The 25,155-nt window shown below is 40.4% G+C and overlaps 1 protein-coding gene across 6 annotated transcripts in view; it reads right to left on the bottom strand.

The window, feature by feature from the left end:
• The window catches only part of EML4 (EMAP like 4), a 158,055-nt gene that overhangs the window by 20,684 nt on the left and 112,216 nt on the right, over nucleotides 1-25,155 (bottom strand). For all 6 annotated transcript variants that reach the window (XM_083175685.1, XM_083175686.1, XM_083175688.1 and 3 more), the window contains 11 exons: nucleotides 17,076-17,199; nucleotides 16,515-16,664; nucleotides 15,454-15,523; nucleotides 14,416-14,526; nucleotides 13,242-13,337; nucleotides 12,353-12,487; nucleotides 10,644-10,779; nucleotides 7,148-7,299; nucleotides 923-1,048; nucleotides 685-816; nucleotides 155-222 (listed from right to left, as the gene is read on the bottom strand). In XM_083175685.1, the coding sequence (XP_083031811.1) occupies nucleotides 155-222; nucleotides 685-816; nucleotides 923-1,048; nucleotides 7,148-7,299; nucleotides 10,644-10,779; nucleotides 12,353-12,487; nucleotides 13,242-13,337; nucleotides 14,416-14,526; nucleotides 15,454-15,523; nucleotides 16,515-16,664; nucleotides 17,076-17,199 (1,300 nt within the window). The remainder of the gene's footprint in view (nucleotides 1-154; nucleotides 223-684; nucleotides 817-922; nucleotides 1,049-7,147; nucleotides 7,300-10,643; nucleotides 10,780-12,352; nucleotides 12,488-13,241; nucleotides 13,338-14,415; nucleotides 14,527-15,453; nucleotides 15,524-16,514; nucleotides 16,665-17,075; nucleotides 17,200-25,155) is intronic.

The following is a 25,155-nucleotide window of genomic DNA, read 5'->3' as shown; positions in this document are numbered from 1 at the left end:
AGGCTAGATTCTATGTGCCAAACCATAAACACTGCTAAGATGGAAAGCCTTAAAGGTTCCCAGTGGAAATAATTCACCTGCAGGGAACACTGGTCCCACCTCAAACATGATATAGCAGTGATCAAACTGTATATATAATCTCTCTAGGTCATACCTTCCAGAATGTGTTCCAATTGCTACGACTATCCCACTTGGATGGAAATCTGCACAGTGTCCAGGTTCCTGTAAAAACAGAAATTGGGTCATAGAAAACCTACAACTTGGATTTAATGAGAACCCCGAGCCAAAAGTTGTCCATAAAATAAACACAGATTATGGTACCAGAGGCCAACATGTAGCAATGATCAGGTGTCAACAAGCATTCCATGTGCCAGAGGACTGTGACCTGCCAGTAAATCGGCTGATCTGTCACCCTGTCTGGGTTTGAGTGACCACATCTGTCAGATACAAGCACAAAATACTAAATGTTACCATATCTGCACATGGCCAGCTTAACATTTTTTGAAAATGACATTGTCCTTTTTATTTAAAAAAAAATAGATGGAAACTGAATACTATGAAATCATGGACACACTGTTCAGTAAACATATAAATGTAATATAGCGGATCTAGCTAAATTGTGACTGGAAAGAAGATCAGGTTTAGCTGTCAGTGCATGTGAACAAATGTACTAAAGCTACTTACATCTAGAAGTCTGGTCCACTCCAGTGTGTGGTCCACTGAGTTCCACAGGCAGACCTGCTTGTCTTGAGCACATGTTAAAAGCAGGTCTTTAAATGGGTGTGTTGCCAGACCCCACAGCTCATCTGTATGACCCTGTATAAATAATAGGTAGTCATCTTATTGTTGCTTTAGAGGTGTTAATTATCCCATTAATTTAAGAAAATAAACTTCTGCAAGAAGAAACTTGATCTACACGTACCTGTACTTCCACTTGGAAACCATCATTAAAGGTGCCACGTAAAATAAAATTCCGAGAGGTGCCAATTAAAAACTGGTCTGCTTTGCCCTCAGCTACAGCTCGAATGGTGCCATACTGATCTGGAACCTGGCCCATAAAAACAAATACAACAAATTGGTTAGTAGAACCATCACAAGTGCAAAACATTCCAAACATTGTAGTTTTAGTCTAAAATAATGTATAAATGAAGTCCAGCCTCCTAAAGCTGCCAATGCTCTTAATTGCATCCACATTTTGCTATATATGTGTGCAGGAAACGGCCTGAAAGAAATAATTTATCATTGTTGTTTTACATACTCCAATCCTATTCAACTCAAATATTTATGTTAAAAACAAGAAAATATCATGATTGAGCAAAGTGTGTGTTACAACAGTGAGCCTTTTGCAAAGTAAAAAAAAAACACTAAAAAGGCAAAATATGTAAAAAAAATAAAAAAACAAACCCAAAAGATTTTAATTTTTTTTTTTTTTTTAAATGCTTACTACATACAGATCTATCCTCATGCATACAGCCTCAACAGACCATGCAGCACAAGATGCTTGGAATGAGTGATCTGCAGCTCTGGTGTCTTTTCTTTTGCCAAAAAATGCTTAACCGTGATTCAAACTTTTTTGAATCACGGCACCATAGAGTATCAGAATATTTTTCAGGGCACCCCTCGAAAAATGTTTGTTACCAAGAATAAAAAAATAATTGAAATAAGTTGTGCTTAAATGTCACCCGTAGGTCCAATTATGTGGTGAGGAACACGATTCACTTCTGTTTCCCCACATACTTTATAATTGGAAGCACCAAGCACTGATTTTGCCTGTTTCATCGGTCATAAATAATTTGATTTGGTTCTGGACCACCAACCTGAGGCACCCCTGCAAGTGCTCCGAGGCACCCCAGGGAGCCTAGGCGCACGGTTTGGGAACCACTGGCTTAACCCTTGGAGTGCCAAGGACATTTGTAAAATAAGTGTGGAAAATTGCCAAACAAACTTATTTATTAAACCCGTTGAGTGCCAACTTTTCTATGAGAGATCCTCAAAATATCCGCTAAAAATGCCATCCAACTAGTTGGTTGGATGAAATAAAATTCTGGTACTGAATTGGAGCAAATGTAATTTGTAATTCAGTAATTTTCTCCCAAAACCTGGAAACTGACTAAAACAGTCTCTAAGACAAGTTACTGCAGTTAAATGTATTTGCGGTACTTGTGTACTAGCACGGCGCCCACGATATTTGGTCGCACTACATATAATCGCATCGCATGCCATACACCCGATGCAAAATTGTATAAGCCCCCTATACGATGTTTAATTGTATAAGCACCCTAATGGGGGCTTACAATGCTAAATGCACCCCCACTATGAACGTGAACCTGAAGCGTGGCGAGCGCAGCGAGCCCGCGAGGGGCAGCGGTACGCATCCTATGACCTTTTCATACCCCCACTATCCACGCCTAGAGTTGATTTTATATAGTGTGGCGAGCGCAGCGAGACACCGAGTCCGAAGCGTGGCGAGCACAGTGAGCCCTGCGTATTATTTTACATGTATTCCGCGTCCCCTTGAGGGGCTCGCCGCGCTTCGGGCTCGCAACGCTTCGGACTCGGTGGCTCACCACAATATATAAAAATAACTCCACACCAACGTGGATAGTGGGGGTATGAAAAGGTCGTAGGATGCGTACCGCCGCCCCTCGCGGGCTCGCCACGCTTCGGGTTCACGTTCATAGTGGGGGTGCATTTAACATTGTAAGCCCCCATTAGGGTGCTTATACAATTTTAAATTGCATACCATTGTATATGCATTACAATTTGATGCTATACAATTAAAAATTGTATAACAATCAGCTGCCATCGCATGCCTTATGGTCTGCAATGCGATGGGCGCCGTGTTAGTACACAAGTACCTACCATATTTGCTTTAGACAAGTTTTTGTCCATATTTTGGGGCTTCTGAGCAAATTGCCGATTGTTATTTTCTCCAATACTGTACCAGGATTTCAGTCCAACAAATTAGTTGGATGAAAGTGGATCTAGGGTATGACCAGCATCATTCACACAAAGAGGCATTTTTGGCAACATAGATGCTAGAAGATTCTCACGTGACCTGGAATACCAAGAGGGGCTCTTTGGCATGACTGAAGACATATCTGTACTTCCTCTGCAGAGCTCTGTTGATGCTAATTCAATTAGAAAAAGCAATGGACAGCATGCGACCTATCTAGGAACTTCTGATCTGTATTGTCACAGGTATTTTGTACCGTTATCGATGTATAGGAGCGATTGCCATGAAGCAGCTGTTAACTGTTTAATGTTAGAGGCCAGTTGTTGTTCAACTTTATACTACTTAAAACAAAATCAACCATTTCTCATAAGAAAAACATGTGGCAGGACAAAAATAGTTGTGCAATACATGCATTTAAATAATATGAAACAGTTTTGGTTGAAGTAGTTTTCTGTCCCTGTGTTTAACAAGATTATTGAAAACAATGGCACACCTATTTTGCAAAAACCAGGGTAGTAATGATCTGCTCACAATCACTGTTTCAGGATATAAGTTTTGTTGGCCACCAAAAGATGTCAAATAAGGTACTGTAGATGAAAGAATGCATCAGAGGACATGACGGGCTGTAATATAAATTAATGATATCTAAAGTCTTATTCTTTTCTAATGGATATGAATACATCTGGTTGTACAATGGCCTATTGCAGTGTAGGGCAATTTGTGGCACTCCAACCGATGTGGAACTAGACCTCCAAGCAAATTAATTTATACTACAGGTTTGTTTTAAAGTCTAACATCTGGATGTTGTACATCACTGTAATGTTCTGATGCTTGGATTGTATCGGTATGCCACCAATTGGGACATCGGTGGTCAGAAGATAGCAACTTCCTGATGCAAGGAACGGAGACACCTGGTAGTAAGTATTCTAAACTACAACTTGAATTTTCCTTTCCTGCAGCCTAACTCTAAACCCTAACCATACCCCCTTAGTGCCTAACCAAAACCCTCCCAAAAAGCACAGGCAAACCCTAACCTTTGAGATGCAAGAGTGATTTATCGGGTTTGGATAGGATCGGATGGAAAAAGGTGTGTTGTGCATGCCATATATCATATGCAATTTATCGCAAGAAGTTTGACTGATGTTTCCAGTCCCTCTAGCCCCTTAATCCAGCCCATCAGATAAATCTTATGGTACAATTGGTTACCATTAGATTTATCTCATGCGATTTATCTTGGCTCGATCAATCGTATGCGATATATCTTATGCAAAAAAAGACACCAAAATACCAAATAGGATGGACTCACTGCAGGGAAGGTCAAGGGGGAATTCAAGGGAAATTCAATCCGACTTCAGGGTTAGACATATCATTATAGCATATGGGGCCTTTTAACCATTTGCAGAAAGCATCTGCTGGTTTTGCATGAAATAAAACGCATTACTATGCAGTCAGTTTCTCACTCTACTATAGAGAATGCAGAAACCAAAACCCTATGTTTCCACCGCAATTAAGAAATCACTACACTATATTGACATTGTTGTAAAAATAAAAATGCTCCCCTGTCGCTTTGTAATCATTGTATACCTGTGGGATAGATCATCAAAAGCAAAGAAAGAATGGTTCTGTAGTCGTTTATAGAGCGGATATGTAGCAGATATCACTGATTGTACGTAGCAGTCAGAGCAGAAAATGATTATATGAAATGCATGTGACACTGATTGAAAACATAGAACGCTGTGGGAATATGTCCGCATATAAGCTGGGGCTTAGGATGACTTCCTAAAAGTAATTTCCAAACTCTACAACTAGGTCATTTACTAATTAGGAGACAAGCTTCTTATGATTACAAACAATGTAATCTTCAGGGGGAAAAAAAAAAAGAGTGCTTATGTAATGGATGAAAGAAGTTGAATTCTGCCAATAAAATAGACCAAAATTTATATGGGGAAAAAAATAAAATTTTCATATTCTTTTACTTTGGTTTCAGATTTAAAAAGGTCATACAGGCGAATAATCTATAAGCACGATTGTGCCATTATTCATGACAACCGCATAGTACTTAGCATGTAACAGATTAACAAAGGGTTTAATCTGAGAACAATTTAGAAAATTTCTAATGGGATTTAAATGGAAAGGTCATAGGGAAGCATGGTGGTGCAGTGGTTAGCAATGTGGCCTCAATTACAACCAGAGCTCTTCCCCTGCCTGCTCGGGGCGGGCGGCTTATGTTACATGAAGTCAGGGCCCACCCACAATTCTGAGAAAACCGTGCAGCTGAAAAGTTCTGGGCTTCCTTTTGGATGCGTGCAGAGGAAAAACCCCATGGATGGTAAGTAACCAAAGGATTTTTCCTCTGTGCGGGCGCATGACAGCGGATGTGTAAGCATACACATACGCTCGCAGCATGATGAGGGGATTCGGTTGGTATGTGTTCGGCGGGGCGGCAAGCAGGTCTGAATGAGGCCCATAATGTGTATGTCCTGTGTTTGTATGGGTTTCCTCCAAGTACTCTGGTTTCTTTCCAGAAACCAAACACATACTGTTAGGTTAACTGGCTTATGGCTTAAAACCAGGGTGTGTCTATGTGACAGGAAATGCATTATAGACTCCATAGGGACTGGTGTGAATGAATGAACGAATGAAGACTCCGTAAAGCACTGTGTAGTATGTGTGTGATATATAAATAACCTGTAAGAATAAAGGCCGGGTTGCTCTTAGTACAGAAAAAGCATATGCACACACTGGCCCTTATTCTGGTCCACTCGCAAAGGCAAATTCCTTCTCAAATGGAAAAAACCACGTGCACTGCAGGTGGGGCAGATGTAACTTAAGAGTTATTTTGTTTCTGTGCAGGGAAAATACTGACTGCTTTATTTCTACACTGCAATATAGATCTCACTTTAAGTAAAACCCCACCGAAATCTAATTCTCTCTGCACACATTACATCTGCCCCACCTGCACTGCACATGGCTTTGTTCATTTGAGAAGGAATTTGCCTTTGTGAGTGAACCAGAATAAGGGCCACTGTTCCTCTAGGACAGGGTTTGCCGTACTCTGCCCTCAAGGCACGCTAAAAGTTATCCATCCAATCTTTCTGGTTTGACCGGAAATCTGGTAATGCATGGAAGCAAACGATAACTCACTACTGCTCCCAAAAGCCAGAAAATGGACAAATACAAATAGATTTAACTCTCCCATACATAACCAGATTTTCAGTCCAACCAGAAATTTCAGACCGATAATCTTATAGTGTGCATCCAGCTGGTCAGTGCAGTGTTTTAAGGATAGCCAGGCTTGAGAACAGATGGGGAGAATCAAAATACACAAAGAACTATATATACCACCTATGCCAGTGGTTCCCAAACTGTGTGCCTAGGCTCCCTGGGGTGCCTCGGGACACTTGCAGGGGTGCCTTGGATTAGTGGTCTAGAGGCAATTGAAATTATTTATGGTCATTGTAAAAGGCAAAAACATTGCTGGTGGGCTACCAATAATAAAAAATGTGGACAAACAGAAGCTAATCCTGTCCCTCACCCATAAATAAACCCATGTATGACATACAAATCAATTTACAGAATAAGAAACTTGGACTGGGGGTGCCGTGAAAAAATTCTGATGCTCTAGGGTGCCGTGATTTTAAAAAGTTTGGGAACCACTGACCTATGCTCAAGTACGGCTATTCTTAAAACCTGGACGGTTATGTGTTTCTTGAGCACGAGGTTGGGAAACACTGCTCTAGGACTGTGTGTCCAACCAGATTTACTGCAAGCAGAAGTGAAGCCTCTGAAAAGTGCACATTAGATAACCAATAATTCTATGGTGACAACTAGAATATTAACACACTGTATTGTAACAATACATTTGACTCCACATAGGGCAGATTGGGCTAATGACATGTGCAAATATGGACGACGGAGCTCTAACAGTAGGTTATAGAATGGGTTAACAAAACCTTGCAATTATGGCCCTGCTTTCCCAACACAGGTGCAGTACTTAAAGCCTTTACTTTAAATATGAATAATACGCTGAAACATGGAACCAGAGGGCTGTCTCACTTGTATAATGCATTAGAAATCTTATGTATTTTCCAGCAGATAGAAACCTGCTGCCCCTCACCCCCTTCGTTCTCCAGGAGTACCATTGCGCAGCTTGCACCACGTGTACATGTGATCTTCCAGTAAACACCTTACCTCAATCTCCCTCTCAGGGTTAAGCAAGTGATCCCACATAATAACTCTCCGATCCTTCCCGCCTCCGGTGAGCAGCATCCCATTCCGCATCTGACACAGTGTGAACACGCTGCCATCATGAGCTTTGATTTGTTTACTAATTTGGTAGACACCTGTAAATACATATGTACCAGTTTACCAAATCCGCCCATTACAGTCCAGGTTTTAAGGCTATCCATGCATGATACCAGGTGACTTTGCACATCACATCGAATAGAACAAAAACAGATCGGATCGCATCTAGTAAAAAACATACGCTGCTGTAGCACAACGCATGCGCTTTGAACTAGATGCAATGCGATCTAGCTAAAAATGCACATCGCTCCGTGTATGGACACCTTAAGGCAGCTTTTTAGGTCTGCACAGTTAATGCATGAAAGTCTCTACCAAGGCATGTGTTCAACTCCTGAGAGGAGTGGTAGACTGCTAGGCGTTAAAAGGCTTATGTAATGTAAGCAGCAGCTACAATTTCCACATTTCAATGCACACCCTCTATCAATTTTTTGACCAATCCAAGAATTCAATCTGCCGGACCTCCTTTGTAGGTTTTACATGTTCAGATATCAGTCTGGACTGATATGAGATTAAAAAAATCGACACCACCAACACAAGGTCAACACAATCACAATGCGACATGGAATAGTCAACAAATACGTTTTCCTATTTTTTTCATGTCAATTTTTAGATTTTATCACATGGACCCTAAATTAGTGTACCACATTGCCCTTTATTATTTCCAATCGGTATCCACATGTATTGTAAAATTAAGAACAAGTCTGAAAAAAGTTTTCCAAAATTCACAAAAACGCAAGTAGACCTTTTTATGTGTCGACCAATGTGTGGTCATGTGTTGACCTTGTCTATGCCAACTGGATACCTATCTGGGCTCCAGAGAAGACAGGACATAGAACTATGAGCGAGGACTGTGGAAAAACCTACAATCCTTTATTAAACATGAAAAATTGAATTTCCTGATCAGGCTACTTAGAACATAACATATACAATGCTCTTGTGTATGAATATATACCAATTTGAGTTAAATTTCCTCACATTTAAAAATAATGCACAGGTGGGAGTATTCCTTATTCAGATATCTGTCATCCAAATTATTCCAAAAACAATGGTTTCTGGAATATACTTTTTTTTTTTTTTAAATAGAGGCACTGCCGGGGACAGGCGCTGCAACTGGCACTGCCAGGGGACAGGCGCTGCAACTGGCACTGCCGGGGGACAGGCGCTGCAACTGGCACTGCCGGGGGACAGGCGCTGCAACTGGCACTGCCGGGGGACAGGCGCTGCAACTGGCACTGCCGGGGGACAGGCGCTGCAACTGGCACTGCCGGGGGACAGGCGCTGCAACTGGCACTGCCGGGGGACAGGCGCTGCAACTGGCACTGCCGGGGGACAGGCGCTGCAACTGGCACTGCCGGGGGACAGGCGCTGCAACTGGCACTGCCGGGGACAGGCGCTGCAACTGGCACTGCCGGGGACAGGCGCTGCAACTGGCACTGCCGGGGACAGGCGCTGCAACTGGCACTGCCGGGGACAGGCGCTGCAACTGGCACTGCCGGGGACAGGCGCTGCAACTGGCACTGCAACCGGCACTGCATATGTGCAAGAAAATGTTAGCTTAGCATTCGGATTCAGTACCCGAGATAGTACACAAACTTTGTTTCATGATTTTCAAACCTTGCTTCATGCACAAATAAAATATATTTGTGTGTATTTCATGTGTTTGAAGTGTTTATACAACATAAATGCATGTTGTGTTCACACACGAGTCCCGTTTCTCAAGATCCCACATTGAAATATAAAAATATTCCAAAATACGGAATAATCCGTTATCCAAAATGCTTCAGGTCCCGAGCATTTTGGATAAGGGATACTCAACCAGTATATAGATTATCACATTTTAGTTTGGCAATTTCATAATTAAAATAAAAAAATCCACAGAGATTTGGGAAGAAATGCCAAACACCTCTGAGTAGGTCTTGCAGAAGGTTTTGATTTGATAGATTGGGCTGCAAAACAGGAAGCGCTGGCATTCTGAAAATTCCTTTGGAAATGACTAATGGTTTTCAGTTCTCTGTTCTGTGCGCCCTAAGCTATCGCATTCTTAATGCAGATACAGAGCTGGTTTTATGACAACGGTCTGGCAGCCAAATCTTAATGATAAAATGTTCTTGTTTTAAGAAAGAAATTGTAATACTAAAAGTGATTACAACTATAGTGACTTCAACTACAATACATATCATAAAAAAAAAAAAAAAAAAAAAAATTATTCTGGGATTAACATATCATAAAACATATTCAGGAATTAACCCTTCCTTCTCACCACAGTTTCCTTAGAAGTTAAAGGTACTTGTGTATTATCACAGCGTTGGTGCGCGCAACGTAGTTGGCGTAGTCAGAGCTACGTATTCCGACGCGGACTATGTAGCTCTGACTACGCCAACTGACGCAGCCAGCGTAGTCGTAGTAAGGGAGTGTAGCAAGCGTAGTACTGAATAGGACAGTACCTAAACTACTTAACGGGCGCCGTGATAATAAACTAATAGCTCTGACACTATGCTGGAGGGACTGCTGCCGCCATGCTGAAGGGACACTACGCTGAATAGGACAGTTCGAAAACTACTTAACGGGCGCCGCTAACTGCCACCGCGATGCTGAAGGGACACTACGCTGAATAGGACCGTACGTTATCTACTTAACGGGCGCCGTGATAATACACAAGTACCGAAGTTAAATATATGAACTTTGATCGCAATGACCACCTATTCCTGTTTTTGCAACAGCGCTGACCCACGAGCTACGGAACGTCCACCTCCTGCTCCCAGCCTATGACAAATGACATCTCACCGGTTGCATATGAAGGACTTTCAATAGAAATATGGATGGTTTGCTCACATATCTGCTCACATTTCCAGACTGCTCTAACGATCATTGGTAGACCAGAAATGCCCATGAACATGCCATCAAATTCCCCAAAAGCAGCAATCCTTGTGTACTAGGACACTGAACTAATACAGGTGCAGATCCCCATGCGTGTGCCAGGCATATTAATGAAATTAAGAGCAGAGAAAACACCTAATGACTCAGCGCTATTATGACTACAAATAATTGCTTGAGCTTTCAGAACAATTATTGAGACATTTAGCTTAATGCCAAGCAGAGATTTAGAAGCAATTAAAATATTAGGAGTGGTGGAAAGGAAAGCTTGATACATTCCAGATAACCTTTCAACCGCCACACCCACACGCTAGCACTCTATATGCGGGAACTCTGAAGTGCCAATTTTATTACCTTCACCACCCCGGTTGCAACATCTTGTTGAACCCACCGGCAGAAGCAGCATTAGTCATATAAAAGCGCAGGTGTGATATTATTATGCTGGCCTAGTCTATCCAAGTTAAACCACTGGGATTAACCATGCATACATCTGTGAAATGAGACCTACCTTTCACTCCTTTACCGGCTGTTGACTCTACAGGAGTCTTGCTCCATATTAACATGACGCCGCCGGAATCTCCAGCAAGTATATCTCCATTTGCTAAAAAGGCTAAACATTGTACAAACTTTGGTTTCTCGTATTTCTAAAAGACAAAAAAAAAAGATAAAAGAAAAACCAGTAATCAACCTAGTTTTATTCATAAATACTAACATTTGTACTATAGGTGTACAAGTGTTGCATACATTCTGGGGTTTTGAGTAAACCAATACATGTGAGAAACAGCTTATTCTATTCATTCAAAAGGGGAGTTATATCCTTTAGATTCCTCATACAACAGAAAAGTGGGAGATGTTTATAAAACTAATGCACCAGAAGATTGTGGCATTACTCATGTTGGCTTTAAATTTTTAAACAGCACTGCCAAATTGTTAACTACAATGTGATTGGTAGATTTGCACCATTCCGTGCCCTAGAGCTTTCAGAAACATTTAAGTGTTACTTAAATATGGTGTACTATGAACCATAATGTGCATCTTTGGGCATTAAGCCACAGCACTTGAATAATACAACAGGATTTGGTGCTCTACGCCAGAGCAAGTTGGTTAGGTTTTAAAAATGCAGTGTACATACTGTCATGTGCCTCTAAATACGTGAAATTACGTTCAAGTTTATTATTTAGTAGTGTTGATCTGTTTAGATCAGGGATGGGGAACCTTCGGCCCTCCTGCTGTTGTTGAACTACACATCCCAGGATGCTTTGCTACAATTTTGCTATTTGGCCATGCTAAACAAGTTGCAGGGCATGGTGGAATATGTAGTTCAACAAAAGCTGGAGGGCCGAAGGTTCCCCCATCCTGGGGTTTAGATCTATTAATGTGCTGCACACACTTTTGTACTGCCCTCGCATCACATCAAATCGCATGCAAAACACATGCGTTGCGATGCAGTCCAGCCCATAACGGATGCGATAGTGTATGAGCACCTTTAATCATTAGTAGTATTGATTAAATACAATTTCTATACACACACACCCCAGTGGAGCTTACAAAAAGCACAATGTTTTGCTTAATACAAAAAACTTTAGAAAGCAGTGATTGTTAAAATAGTCGGCAGATTATTTTTTCTATTCATTTTTCCACTCTTGTCTGTTTAGGGTAAAGGCCAACAGAAACTATTGAAGCTGCATGAATCAGCACAAATCTAAGGTCTGGAAGACTGCCGCCAATATAAAATGTACTGTAATAAAGTGGCAAACAAACTGTGTCTTAACGCCAAGTGTCTGTAAACTACATCATTAAAATGATAGAAGATAATAGTCCTTCACGTCAACCGACAGAACAGAGGCTGCCCAGCCAATGGTCATCTGATCAAAAATCAGTTCTCTGTCCTGGGGAGACCTAGAAAGTGCTCAGGAACCTGAATGGATTCCTACAAGGAGAGGAGAGTGAACTTATGAGCAGACGCCCAAAGTACTGAAAGCAAGACTATAAAATGTGTCCCATCCAGTAAAAGAATGGACCTTGGTGCAAGTCTACATTGGGATTAGTATCTCAGGTCAGCCAGACACCAGGGCCCTGCAGCAATGTTACATGGGAGGAATGGGTTTTTGTAGTATGATTGTGGCTCAGGTTGGGGTTTAACTGCAAGCAAGCTATGAGGACTACTGTATAAAGGGAGAATAAAAAAAAAAAGCAAAAAAAAAAAAAAAAGCATACCCCGAATATTCCCTGTTTCCTTGCAAGAGAGTTGCCACTCCAAGTCCAGAAAAAGATGTGCGATTTTCCACAGGTAACTATAGTGTTGCCGTCAGTTGGATGGAATTCCACAGCCAAGACCACCTCATTTGTAGTCTGCCAAGAGAACAAGCACAATGCTTATAGAACAGACAGCTCAAGTCTGCCACAGGAAACATATCATCAGCACACAGGGTAAGTTTACAGAAGATCCATCATCATTATTTTATGAAAATAAAGTAGGAACCTGGTCCTCTGCCCTGACCTCTCCACACTGTACATTTCCCAGATCTACCGCTAGCAAACCGCTGCTGTTGTTCAATAAAATGGAGGACAGACCAAAAATGATGTACTGTTGGGGAGAGTTTAGCTGGGTACACACTATAAATATAGGCATCTTTGTAAGTCATGCATCGTTTCCTGCTGTCACTTTTATACAGGGTCAGAAAGATGCACACGTGTACACATGTACATTTATGTGGAATTGCTAATCAGAATAAAAATATAAAACTGTGCACTCTTAAGGAGGAAAACAAGCTCACAGCATAATTTTTGGCCAAAAATATGGGTCCATCATATCAAATCAAGTCAGCACAAGCCAACCAATCCAATACATTCGTGAGAGATTAAAAAAAGTCACATATAATGCGCGTTACATAGGTGAGAGGTATAGTACAGATGAAGTCACGCTCATCCTGGCACTGATGTGGCTGCACTTCCGACAAATTGTCACACCCACGACTTACACTGGTTGTGATTTGATTCTGTACAATGCAGTCCCAATGGCAGCTGATACAATCAAGACACCCTCTCATACAATTATGTGGCTTTATACAATTTCATACTGTACGTCTTTTACAATAATGATTACCTTTATTTCCGCTACTTTTGACTTCTTCTGCCAGTCCCACACAGTCAGCATATGTTCATTGGAGTCATCAATCACTGCCAAGTGTATTCCAGAATCCTGTAATACAGAATTTTTAAGTGTCTGGCAAACATTAAGAGTGACAATGTTCAAAACAGGCAAGTAATACATTTATAGTAACCCTTTAAGTGACGACGTTGCTGTGAGATTTGCCAAATATATTCCAAAAACTCAAAGTCACTGTTTCTTTTATTTAACCGAACTTCAATTAATTGACTTTGGATCACTTGCTGGCAAGAACTAAAAAGGGATACATATTCCTCTACTAGGACGCTGGCATTTTTAGTGGATATTTTGCACATCTGTTATAGCAACGTTGGTACTCAAAGGGTTAAAGCTGCTTGAAGCAGATGAGTACAGCAACATAGATGTTTCAGAAACCGCCTTGCCTGCAGAATCTATAGACACACAGATACTATTTCAGCTGATAACAATCTAACAAGATTAGAAAATGGTCACAATAAAAAAAAAAATTATAATAGTTCAAGATTTAGCCATCATTCTCTATCTATTTACTTTTAGTAAGGTGGAGGTCTACTCTTATCTTCATTGACCTATATACAGGATGAGTATCCCTTATCCGAATTGCTCGGGGCCACAAGCATTTTGGATATGGGATTTTTGCGCATTTCTGAATATTTTTTTTTTTTATACTTATCTGGCCTGATGGTCCCCCGATCAGCAGCCATCTGAATCCTATTCAGCGGCATTCCCGGTCCCAAAGATGCATTGAAGTCATTGGCGCGCCCGCTCAATGCATCCTTGGGACTGGGGCTGCAGCTGAAGAGGATTCCGATGGCTACCGTAGACACCAGGGGACGAGGTAAGTATTAAAAAAAGGCAGAGGGAAACCAAATCAATAAATATACTGAAAACCGAATATTTTGGATATGGGATATCCAGATAATGGATACTCAACCAGTATTTACTTGTTTAGAGCTGGTATAGAATTTAAAACTTACAAGAGGAATGCCCAGAACAGGAGTTACTTTGACCACTGCCAATTACATTTAAAAAAATAACTCAAACCATAATAAGGTTATCATGATGTTGAAATACCTGGTATTATGATAAGCTGCAGTAATTGTGAAAGAAAACAATTTTGCATGTGCATTACCGCTTTTGAGAAATCAAGGCATCCAACACCGCGTTCAAATGTCCCGAGGCCAATGACTTGTAACGTGGACAAACTAACGGAGTCCCAGACTCTTACATGAGGCTGTAAAGGCTGCAGAATAGACACAAAATAATTAGAGAATGGAAGTAAAACAAACAAAAACAAAAAAAAGGTAGAAATAATAAATGCTGCAATTATGAAATAATGCAGCCCACAGTCCCTAGCAAATACAGCAGTTTGTAGAAGATAGATATGGTGTAGTTCACTCCTTGGGTATTTAGTGTATGAACATATAGCGTTTACAGTCATTTATACACTTCACTATTCAGTAATTTGATGTTAATATATAATATAATCTTACAACTATTAAAAAGGATATACAGATGTGTCCACTTGTGTTGTTGCTGCGATGTGTAATCGTGGGATAGCGGGAGTGAACCTAGGCACTTGCTATATATTCAGTGTCAATGGGGGATCTGCAGGTGTAAATTGGTGCTGCTGTGATCAGTACCTAGTGTTCATTCTAGCATCCTGCACCTTTCAAAACCAGTGCAGTTCCTCTGTCCTGCCTGGGGTGCCGTTGTGAGCTTTGGTGACACCTATTTGATATAGTCGACTGCCCGGACCCAGGGGGGTGCCAGCATCAGCTGGCAGGGAGCTAGGGATACGGGGGCGATGCTGCATTCAGCAGCACGCCCCTCATTTCAACAAAGTAGAAATAGACTGTGTTGCACAGATCGGGACTGAATTGGGTGCAGGCAAACACGGATTTGCACTAGCTTGCTAGCGATATTTACTATATAGTCTAAAATTGATAGCCCAAATCACACCATGTGTACACAGGTAAACACTGTCCAACAATCATACATCCAAAGTGGGGGTGACTACACAGTGTACGAAAGCAAATGCAAAAGGTGGAAGCACCATTATAAATTAAAGTAGTGCACTAATTAAGAGAAAGTGTGGAAATGTATTATGTGTGGAAAGTATTAATGTTCACAGTGTAATATACTAAACTCTCCATAAACAGTACTTAACCCTTCCATCTTTGTCCACTCCTGCTATCTGTCCTGTTGCGATTCTGATTTTGTCTGGATGGACGGCAATACTACAGAAGAAAATGTCATAGAAATGGAACATATCAAAACGTACACAATGACCCCTACAGTGCATTTAACAGAAATAAGAACGATTCATTTGTATTTGAACATATACAGATTACGTATACAAAAATACTAGAAAACCACCACATTTTAAGTCATGGGTTTTAAGTGTTTAAAAATTGGATGGCTGCCTCCGAATAGTCCGAATCTGAGCAGGAACTACCCAGGCCCCCACAGAGAATGGGAGCAGTTGGGAATATGAGCTATATAGGTGGACTGGCAGTGTGAGGTGTTAAATAATGGACAGGGATCATTGTGTCCTTTGTTGCTTCATGGGAGGCATGGTAGAAGGGAACAGGACATGTGTCCTGTGCAACTATTGTCCACTATGATTACAGGTCTGTATAGATCTCTCAATAGAGAATGCAGCATGAAATCCGCATCAGGCTAATTTCTAGTCATACTTTAGCAATGTGATTTCTGGTGTATGAAACTAAGTTATGAAGATGGGCCATCCTATTTAATAAAAAGCAGCCACAGTTGGAATGTTTACTAAACAACGGGTAACTTAGAATGGGATTCAGATATATACAACCAGCAGCTTCGGGAACATGTAATAAGTGAGACTCTTAGGATAGTGTAATGGGGTCTACGCACATGCCGATAAGGCATTTTCTAAGCGACTTTGCTTAGTTTGGCAAAGTCGCTTAGAACACGATCCTACGTTGGTGCATGTGTGTAGGGGCTATAACGACAAACACTGGCGCTGTCAGCTCGCTCAGCACACAGCGCTGACCGCTCCTACGGTGTGCTGAGCAACCGCGCTGTAGAAGAGCCCAACCTAGCACAGATAGGAGGCCCAACACATATCTGTGTGTGTAGGGCCTAAAATATTTTGTTCATTCTTTGCATGTAAAAACATATGTATGCGTGCATGTGCATCTACGTTGAAATACATGGGTGTGTGAGAGAGCTGGAAAATCAAACGGTCCTTACCATTTAACGCAGTCTGTATGACCCAGGTAGTGCCTCTGAGTTCTTTCTTCATAATTAAACAATACTACAACAGATGCTATGAAATATACAATTTCTCCAGTAGGGAGAAGGTAAACATTAGCGCGGCAGTCTCTCCCACGGTATCCATATCTACGACAGTCCATTAAGGTGAACATATGCAAAATGTACGGAAACCAAAGTAGATAAAGTACCGTTATCACCAAAAAAAACTTCAGACTAATGATTTTTTTTTTTTACCTAGAACTCTTTTCTAACCAATCATTCATAACACTTTATTTGAATGTAAAAGTGCATCATGCAAGGCAACCCAACCATCAGTGTTCTATGGTCTTGAAAACCCTAAATACAATTACATAGATGGCATACCCTCCTACTAACGTGGGAATCTTTTGGTATTCTGCAGGTAAAATGTGGAGGATGGCTATGAAGAATGAAACGTAATGCTGGCTGTATCTTAAAACACACTAGAAGTTCATAAAATGCGTTCCAAAACAATCAGCACCCTAACTAGATGGGAGACCAATGCAGAACAAAGGATACACCCACTCCAGTTTTAATTTCTCTGGTGGAAGCTCTGTTCTTATGTCTTCATAGCTTTCGATATCAGAAGGAATGAACATAGTGATTGGTCGACCTCTCATAAACATCTTTATGTATTCTCCTTCTGTGGAAACAGAAAAGACCATTTATTGGGAGTGGATCTGCGCTGAACTAAACATGCTCCCCTCTCCTATGCAAGGGTCAGGCAGCCAATCTCTGGGATCATTAAAATACACGTCAACCCCTCTTGTGCAGAAACATTTAAAAACAAAATAAAAAAATGGTGTTCAGTGTCACTGTAAAAAATGTATTATTTTAAATAAGAGAATCCCTGGATGAACACATGGCATTGCACGTAGGACAGTTTATGGTTCTGAGACTTTAAGCATCTGTATGGGGAGCATTCATCTTCAGGTGTAGTAGCATCAGTATTTAACAAGCTCATGAATAAAACATATAAGGGGGTACATTTACTAAGATGGAAGTTCTATAGAAGAGGGAATCTTGGCTATAGCAACCAGTGTCTATATTTTAATTTTCTAGAAGGTGCTAAATAAATAAAAACTGATGGGTTGTTGCCCAAAACAACCTATCTTCAATAGAAATTATTGTCATCCGTTATTTTAATAGCACACACACATTCCACAGTGCTGTACAGATAATTTTTTACATCAGTGACTGCCCCAGTGGAGCTTACAATCTATATTCCCTAACACATACACAGACACAGACACGTTATGGTTCATTTTGTAGGGAGCCAATTAACCTACCAGTATATTTTTGGATTTTGGGAGGAAACCAGAGTACCCAGAGGAAACCCACGCAAGCACGGGGAGAATATACAAACTACACACAGTTAGAGAACATGGGTTCTATTCCCACCATGGCCCTGAGGCAGTAATGCTAACCATAACACCATCTGAAATCCCATCTTAGTAAATTTACCCCCAAGAGTGACTATATTGATAGGGTATTAGGAGTAAAATTGAATTGGCAGCCATACAAAACCTCCATTAGGATAGCTTATTTACACAATGATGGTTTTAAAACATTCATTCTAAAATAGGTTTACAGCACCATCTGGGTACGCCATATTAGCCTGTCTTTGTGCACGTCTGACCATCATTAATACAGCTATAGGGTAGGCAAAATTACGGCGTTACCAACAACTTTACTGGTCAAATAGTTTTTATGAAAGAAAAAAAAAAAAACACATTCACCTTTTGTAACCACAAAAAGCAGAAAAAAGAAAATATGCAGGTGTCATAAATGAAAGGTTCTAAATCATTCAATGGCAAACTAGGATTCTAGTAAGGGGGGGGGGGGGGGGACAGCGCAACGCTCAGAACTAGTTAGGGTAAGGGCCATCTTGTCCTATTATGTGAACTAGGTTTCTTCTATTTATACAAAAATATAATTCAGACCTTACTGGCTTTAAAAAAAGCTGCACCATACCAATTTCCAATTGTAATACAAAATACTAACAAGAAAAGTAAATAAACATTAAAAGTAAATCAATCATCATTAGAAAAAACCTGAACAATGTGTCTATTGGAGGCTCCGGGGCCATTTTAGACGCTGTGATCCTGAAAGGACATTGAGAGATCCTATCTCACTTTTCATTAACTATTCATAAATTACATGGAACACGTTATCCTGCTTTACCCAAAATGCAGATCAGTAAATGAATATTTGATGAAAACATTGGAACGTTGATAGGAATAATATAGTGGATGTAAAGCAATACTTGCAGCTTTTGCCAACTTTGGTATATTCTACAGAAGAGAACCGTAGGCTCTCAGAAACAGTTGATCGTATGAATAACTGGCAGTAATCAACCGCATGTGCAATGGTACAAGACACATTGCACGCTACAGCTGGAGGAGCATTACACTCCGTCCACATTACATCCTGGGCAGAATATATTATTGTATCCTAGAACAGAGTATTCACATACTTTATACAAATTACAAAGATAAAAATCAGAACTGCGCTCAGGATGTGTAACAACGATATTTAAGTGGGGGAGGTTACATGGTGCCTAGTTACAGGGAAAAAGCTAAATGGTAAATATTTTTTCAAAACATTTCTCTACTTAACCAGCACTTTATTTTCTCTTTTAGGTAGCTTCAGACCATAATGTTTTCGGTGTGCTTTCTCAGTGTACTGTGCGGAACTTGGCAGAACGACACGAGACATCCACAGCTGAGGCTGCCGGGCTCATAGGTAGTTTCATTTTGGCAGGCAATGGTAGCTATGCATTGTAAGCGCATCTATAGAACCTATGGGCGGCTCGGACGTTATAATGGTTAGCATTACAGCCTCACAGCATTAAGGTTATGGGTCTGATTCCCACCATGTCTCTAACGGTGCGGAGTTTGTGTATTCTCTCCGTGCTTGCATGGGTTTCCTCCGGGTGCTCCGGGTTTCTTCCCGCAATCCAAAAATATACTGGTAGGTTAATTGGTTCTCATCAAAATTAACCCTAGAATGAATGCGTGTGCATGTGGATGGGAATATAGATTGTAAGGTCCACTGGGACAGGGACTGATGTGAATGGTCAAATATTCTCTGTAAAGTGCTGTGGAATATAAATAACTGATAAATAATAAACCTATCACCGCAATAGGTAAATGTCAGGTAATATCATAAAAGTAGATGATTTGGTACTTATATGTTAGTTGGGCGCCCACTAAGCTATTTGCTTAGCTTTCCGCGTCCCCTCACGGGCCCGCCACACTATATAAAATCAACTCCATGCCGACATGGATAGTGGGGGTATGAGCGTACTAACTATAGTGGGCGCCCAACTACCATATAAGTACCGATGATTTACAAGAATTTTTCTCATACAAAAAGAAAGCCTAAAAGCCATATACAGTCACAACTAGGCCAAGTGGTATTTTAGTTTTTCGGTATTAACACAAAGGTGCTACGTTTTAAAGAAATAAAAGTTTGTTAAATATAATAGCGGGAGTTGGCATATGCAGCTTTCTGTTTAAACAATCATGGAATAAAAACATTATTAAATATAAAAATAATAGAACGCATGAAAGAACATTTCTATTTATGTTTCCCTATTGGAAGCATAATAGAATTAGAAAGGTTTTATAGATTATGTTTTAGTACAGTAGTTGTGACTTGACATGTAATTAGAAATTGCAAAAGGTTTACATAATACAGCATACTATTAGAGAATAACACATTACATATTTGACTTGATTTCTAACTGAAAGTACACGGCTATCAGAAACAATACATACAAAGCCTAAAATATACATAAATATGCTATTGTTTTAACAGAGTGAATGTACAGTATGCTGCAGCACTGTACAATGGACTATTAATGGATAGTAGACAGCCCCTATGGAGCTTACAATCTAGTTTCTCTACCAGAGGCACACAGAGCCATTCTGGTCCATAGTAAGTTAAATCGCGCAGGAAAGCTCCATAGTTCAACTAAAAATGTAGCACCTAACCTATGGCTTAGTCCTACTAATCCTAGCATCATCAGGTACTATTGCTACTCATCGACCATGTATAAATGTACAGCCACAGCAATGGAAGAGGGAGTGTGAAAATAATCATGGTTGCCTTAACTCAGTGGACTAGGCACAATTAAATCTAAACATGTTGATCTGAGAACCTTGTTAATGCTTATAGGCAGCACCAGTCATGAAAGTAAAGGGGCGGAACTATATTTAGTGATCATTTTAATAGCAACTTGTCTCCAGCACTACAGAGGTGTTAAGCCCCTGTACACGGTGAGATATTGGCTAATGGACAATTTTGACTAGATGCACAAGAGATTTTGGCTAGATACACTAGAGAACTTGACAAAGCAATTTTGTCTAACTAATGATAGTCTATAGTCATTCATTTTACATTATGCATAATTTATTTCCTCTGAATACTAAGGTTATACAACCACTGAAAACCAAAACCGTTTGCTAGCAAAACCTAAGGGGCCTACACACGTAGCGACGCTGCTGAGCGATGCGCCAGTGTGTGCTTATCCTGAGCCTGTTGCTTTGTGCTGCATTTCATTGTACAGCTTTTTTTTTTTTTTTTTTTAAAGCGCCATAGAGAAAATGTAGCTTGCTTAAGCGTACAGATGCGGATGACAATAGTGATTGTAAAAGATGCTTTAGTCCATGGACATAAGTGCACTGCATTTCAAAGCACCATGAACAAGTGTACGGTGGGTGTGGTCTTCACAGCGACCAACAATCCCTATGTTAGAGGTGCACTCATATTAAGCTTACTGCATGATTGAATACTGCTCAATGCATCAGAACACTAGAATGTTAACTGTAACCAAGATTGGCTTTCATATGGCAATCCTCTGCTGATCACGGTAGCCAATCATTTACCAGGGGAGAAACTGAATTAGTCAGTTCGCTCTCAACAATGTATTAATATTGGGTACATAATAAACATTAATGAAATAGTTATTTTTGAAGATAACATAGGATTTTAAAAAGACATTCAAACAACTTTCTTGGTTTATCAGTTTTACAAATTTTAGCTGCACTGACTGGAAAAAGTAGCATATTATGCCTAACCACTCACGGGGGTGTTTATAACATGAAAACGACACCATCTGGAACTGCCATATTAAAATAGATGTTATGTAGGATTTTTAAACAAAAAGGGAAATTGTGCTTTTTACTATGGAACATGAAAGTCATATCTGTGGTAAAATGAGAAAAAAAAAGTCAAGTCTTTGTTCTGTGGAAACTAAGCGATTTAACAAACTGACACATTGCAGACACAACAATATGTGACTGACTGTTCCAACATTTGATGGCAGCTTCATACATACCTGCTAAAAGCTAAGGGGACGTTAAGGCCTACATATAAACTAAACATAAATGAATCATGAAGGCACGTAACATTAGTTATGACTTTTCCACTGCAGCCCTAAAGCTGGGTACATGTGAGAGGACATGGTGAACCAACATGGTAGCCATGTCAACATAAGGGACAAATAAAAAAAAAGGATGAAAAACCCATGATGAATTTGTGACTGTACTGTATTGCTGCGGAGAACAATAGGATAGCCATGGCTAGCCATGGTGAGCCACGACCTAAGGAACAAAGTTGACAGGGGCTCCAACTGTACCTAGACATGGTCGACCATAAATTTGTTAACCTATTTCAGGTCAACCGAATGACCCATACCCTAAACTTGGGTGTAAAAATACATTCAGTAAGGTAACTAAGGCATTGATTAAAAACCTTCTGGATTATAAAAAAACACATTCTTTAATAAAAACAGTACACAAAATATATAACAAAAACACTTAAAAAAAAAAAAAAGATTTTCGGCAGTGCTACCACACAAGCCAGATGCAAGATTTCTGCTTCAGCTAATGTGACCATATCATAACTGCTGAGCTACCAAGCATTTGTGCTTAAGGATGACCTGGTAATATCCAGATAAAGGCTGTTTCATAGGTAGGAATTAAAAATAATCAAACCCCATCACTGCCTCAGCAGAGAGCCTGCAATATCTCAGCGCACTATAGGCAAATGCAGAAAGGCTTTCTGTTTCAGGGCATCCTCTGCTAACATGTATCCATCTCCTCGGTCAAAAATGGCCATTAAATTTTAGTCTGCAAACATCTCATGCCTTTACTGGGGCACAGGGAGTAGTAAGGGACTGAGGGGCATATATATCAGAGTAACAAACAATTCACTAACTCATTTCTCAAACACAGCCTGTACAACTAACAGGAGTGGATTGGTTGGTAGTTACTTTAGGCCCCCATCCACTAGGGCGAGACATCACATTCAGTACCCCCCCAAATCACTCGGTGGCAGCATCGCATAAGATATTGTATGCGGTCCGTTTCCATACAATGTATCCTATTGTGTTCCCAGCAAGGGCTACAATGAATATTATTGGCAGTTCGTAGGACCTGCAATTGCAATGTGAGCCACCCAGGAACGCACCTTGCAATACAATCGCAGGAAAAGGACAGGTGTCCCTTTCCATGTGATCCGACGCAACAATGCATCAGAATGCATGCACTAGTGAATGGCGGCCTTTTGTCTCTCTGCAAGCTTTGATACATTTGCCCCAAAGTTCTTGGCATTTTAAACATATGGTAGTGTACAAGTCCCAATGTAAAACAGCCTTTATTTGGTAATAAACTCTTCAAATGGAGTCCAGACCCATGTGTGGCAATGGAAGACCAACATTTGAAGAGTTTGATGTGAATGCTGAGTAGCTGGAAGCCCGCCATACCGGTGTGAAATTTCACAATGGAAACCATTATTTCACATGCATACACAGGTCATGCACATTTTATACAAAGATAGAAACAGATTTCATGCTAAAGCAGAGTTTGCAGGAAGATAGTAAAGCAGATTTTTAATTCAAGAAGAGCATTATTATTGCACACTATAGAACATTTACTTTCTGTCAAAGGGAGCCAGCAGGAAGCTAAAGCACAAAGAGCCTATGGTAAAGATATATTACAGTATGTGTACTACAAATGCTAATTGTATTGCAGATTTGCTGAAAAACCCATTAAGTCACACATAAGTAACATGCATAAGCATCTATGCAAATTAATCCTATATGGATTTAAAAAGATTACATGCAATTTTTCCCAGCTATTAAAAAAATATATTTAAGCCCTTATTGCTATTTAAAAAAAACATGGGTCATCCTCCAGTTTACAGGCAGGACTATTAGAACACAAAGGCCATGTGTCTGCACAATGACCTATAGATCACAGACCCCTAATAAAGCATACAGTCCCTCACCTGTCCCAAACACAGCACACACACTAAGGAACAGAGACTCCTTGTGGGGCTGTAAATTAGTTTAGGGAATGGAAGAGAGAAGAGGAACCTAGGAATCAATGTCAAAGTCACCATGTAGTGACCTCACCAATTGTAAAGCGCATATTAAAAAGGTAGATGAGCCCTATTGGAAGGTAAAATGAAGAAACTTATGGCAACAGGCTTACCACTTGTCATTCACAAATGTATATGTCCACAGTTTTGAAAATATGCCAGAAACCATATTTGCAGCACTGGGGGATGGTCCCTCCTCTCATCAGTTAAAGGGTCGGATGTATCAGGAGCTGATCTGTAATTTTTCAAACCCAGCCTGTAACATGGCAGGTAGGAGCTGATTGGCTGGTTGTTTACCACTCCATTTGATCACTTTTCAAACCTTGATAAATCGGACCCAAAGGCTCTTGTTCTCTGCTTATTGCATATTCCTATAAGTGGAGATAATCTTCTCTAGTGGTGACAACAGGGTGTGCTATAGCTCACAGGTAATGTCTAAGTCAACATGGAAAAGGTACACCTGAATAGGTTGACATGAGTTTTTCCAGGTTGTTTTGAGTTCATGTCGACAATTGAGCAATGGACCATGCTTCAGCCACTTCACCATTCCTAATAGGAGCCCACATGGATGGTAAAGTATAAAAAAAAAAAAAAGTCTCCAAAAAAAAAATAAACTCATGTAGGCCTTTTCATGTGTCAACCACTGCCATGTCCAGATTTAATCAAGGTGGATATTGTTCATGTCAACATTTTGGTGTTGATCTAGACCAGGGCTGCCTTAACCAGTCCTTAAGATATACTAACGGTCCGCCTTTTCCAAATCACCTAGCTGGTGCCCAGCTGTAGTCATTACTAACGGTCACATTTTCAAACGGTAGAAGACTAGATCCCCTTCAATTTTGATTACAGGATGTGACGTTCAGTGAGGGCGGAAGTTGGCACACGCCCTCACAACATTTTTTAATTTATCTGTAATTCACATAGATGTAGGTTATTTTGTTTTATTTTAGCTGCATACTTCGCTCGCCACAGATTTATATTCCCCCTCCAGTGCATGGTGGGAAAATTGACAAAACATAAGGGGATCTAGACACTACCATTTTCAAACATGCTGCATTCATTCCTACTACAGATCCACAGGTTGCCTGAAAAATCTGAATTGTTGATAGATCTGAGGACAGGTTTGGCCACCCTAGACCAAGACTGTCATTCCACCCAGAAACCTTGAGCCCTGGAAAATGGGAGCCATATGTAGAAAGATCCTTTGGGG

This window comes from Crinia signifera, chromosome 3 (genome assembly GCF_055691185.1).
Source record: "Crinia signifera chromosome 3, ASM5569118v1, whole genome shotgun sequence".
Classification (NCBI taxonomy): domain Eukaryota; kingdom Metazoa; phylum Chordata; class Amphibia; order Anura; family Myobatrachidae; genus Crinia; species Crinia signifera.
The sequence above is the reverse complement of the archived record's forward strand: the minus strand, read 5'-3'. Positions and strand labels throughout refer to the sequence as shown.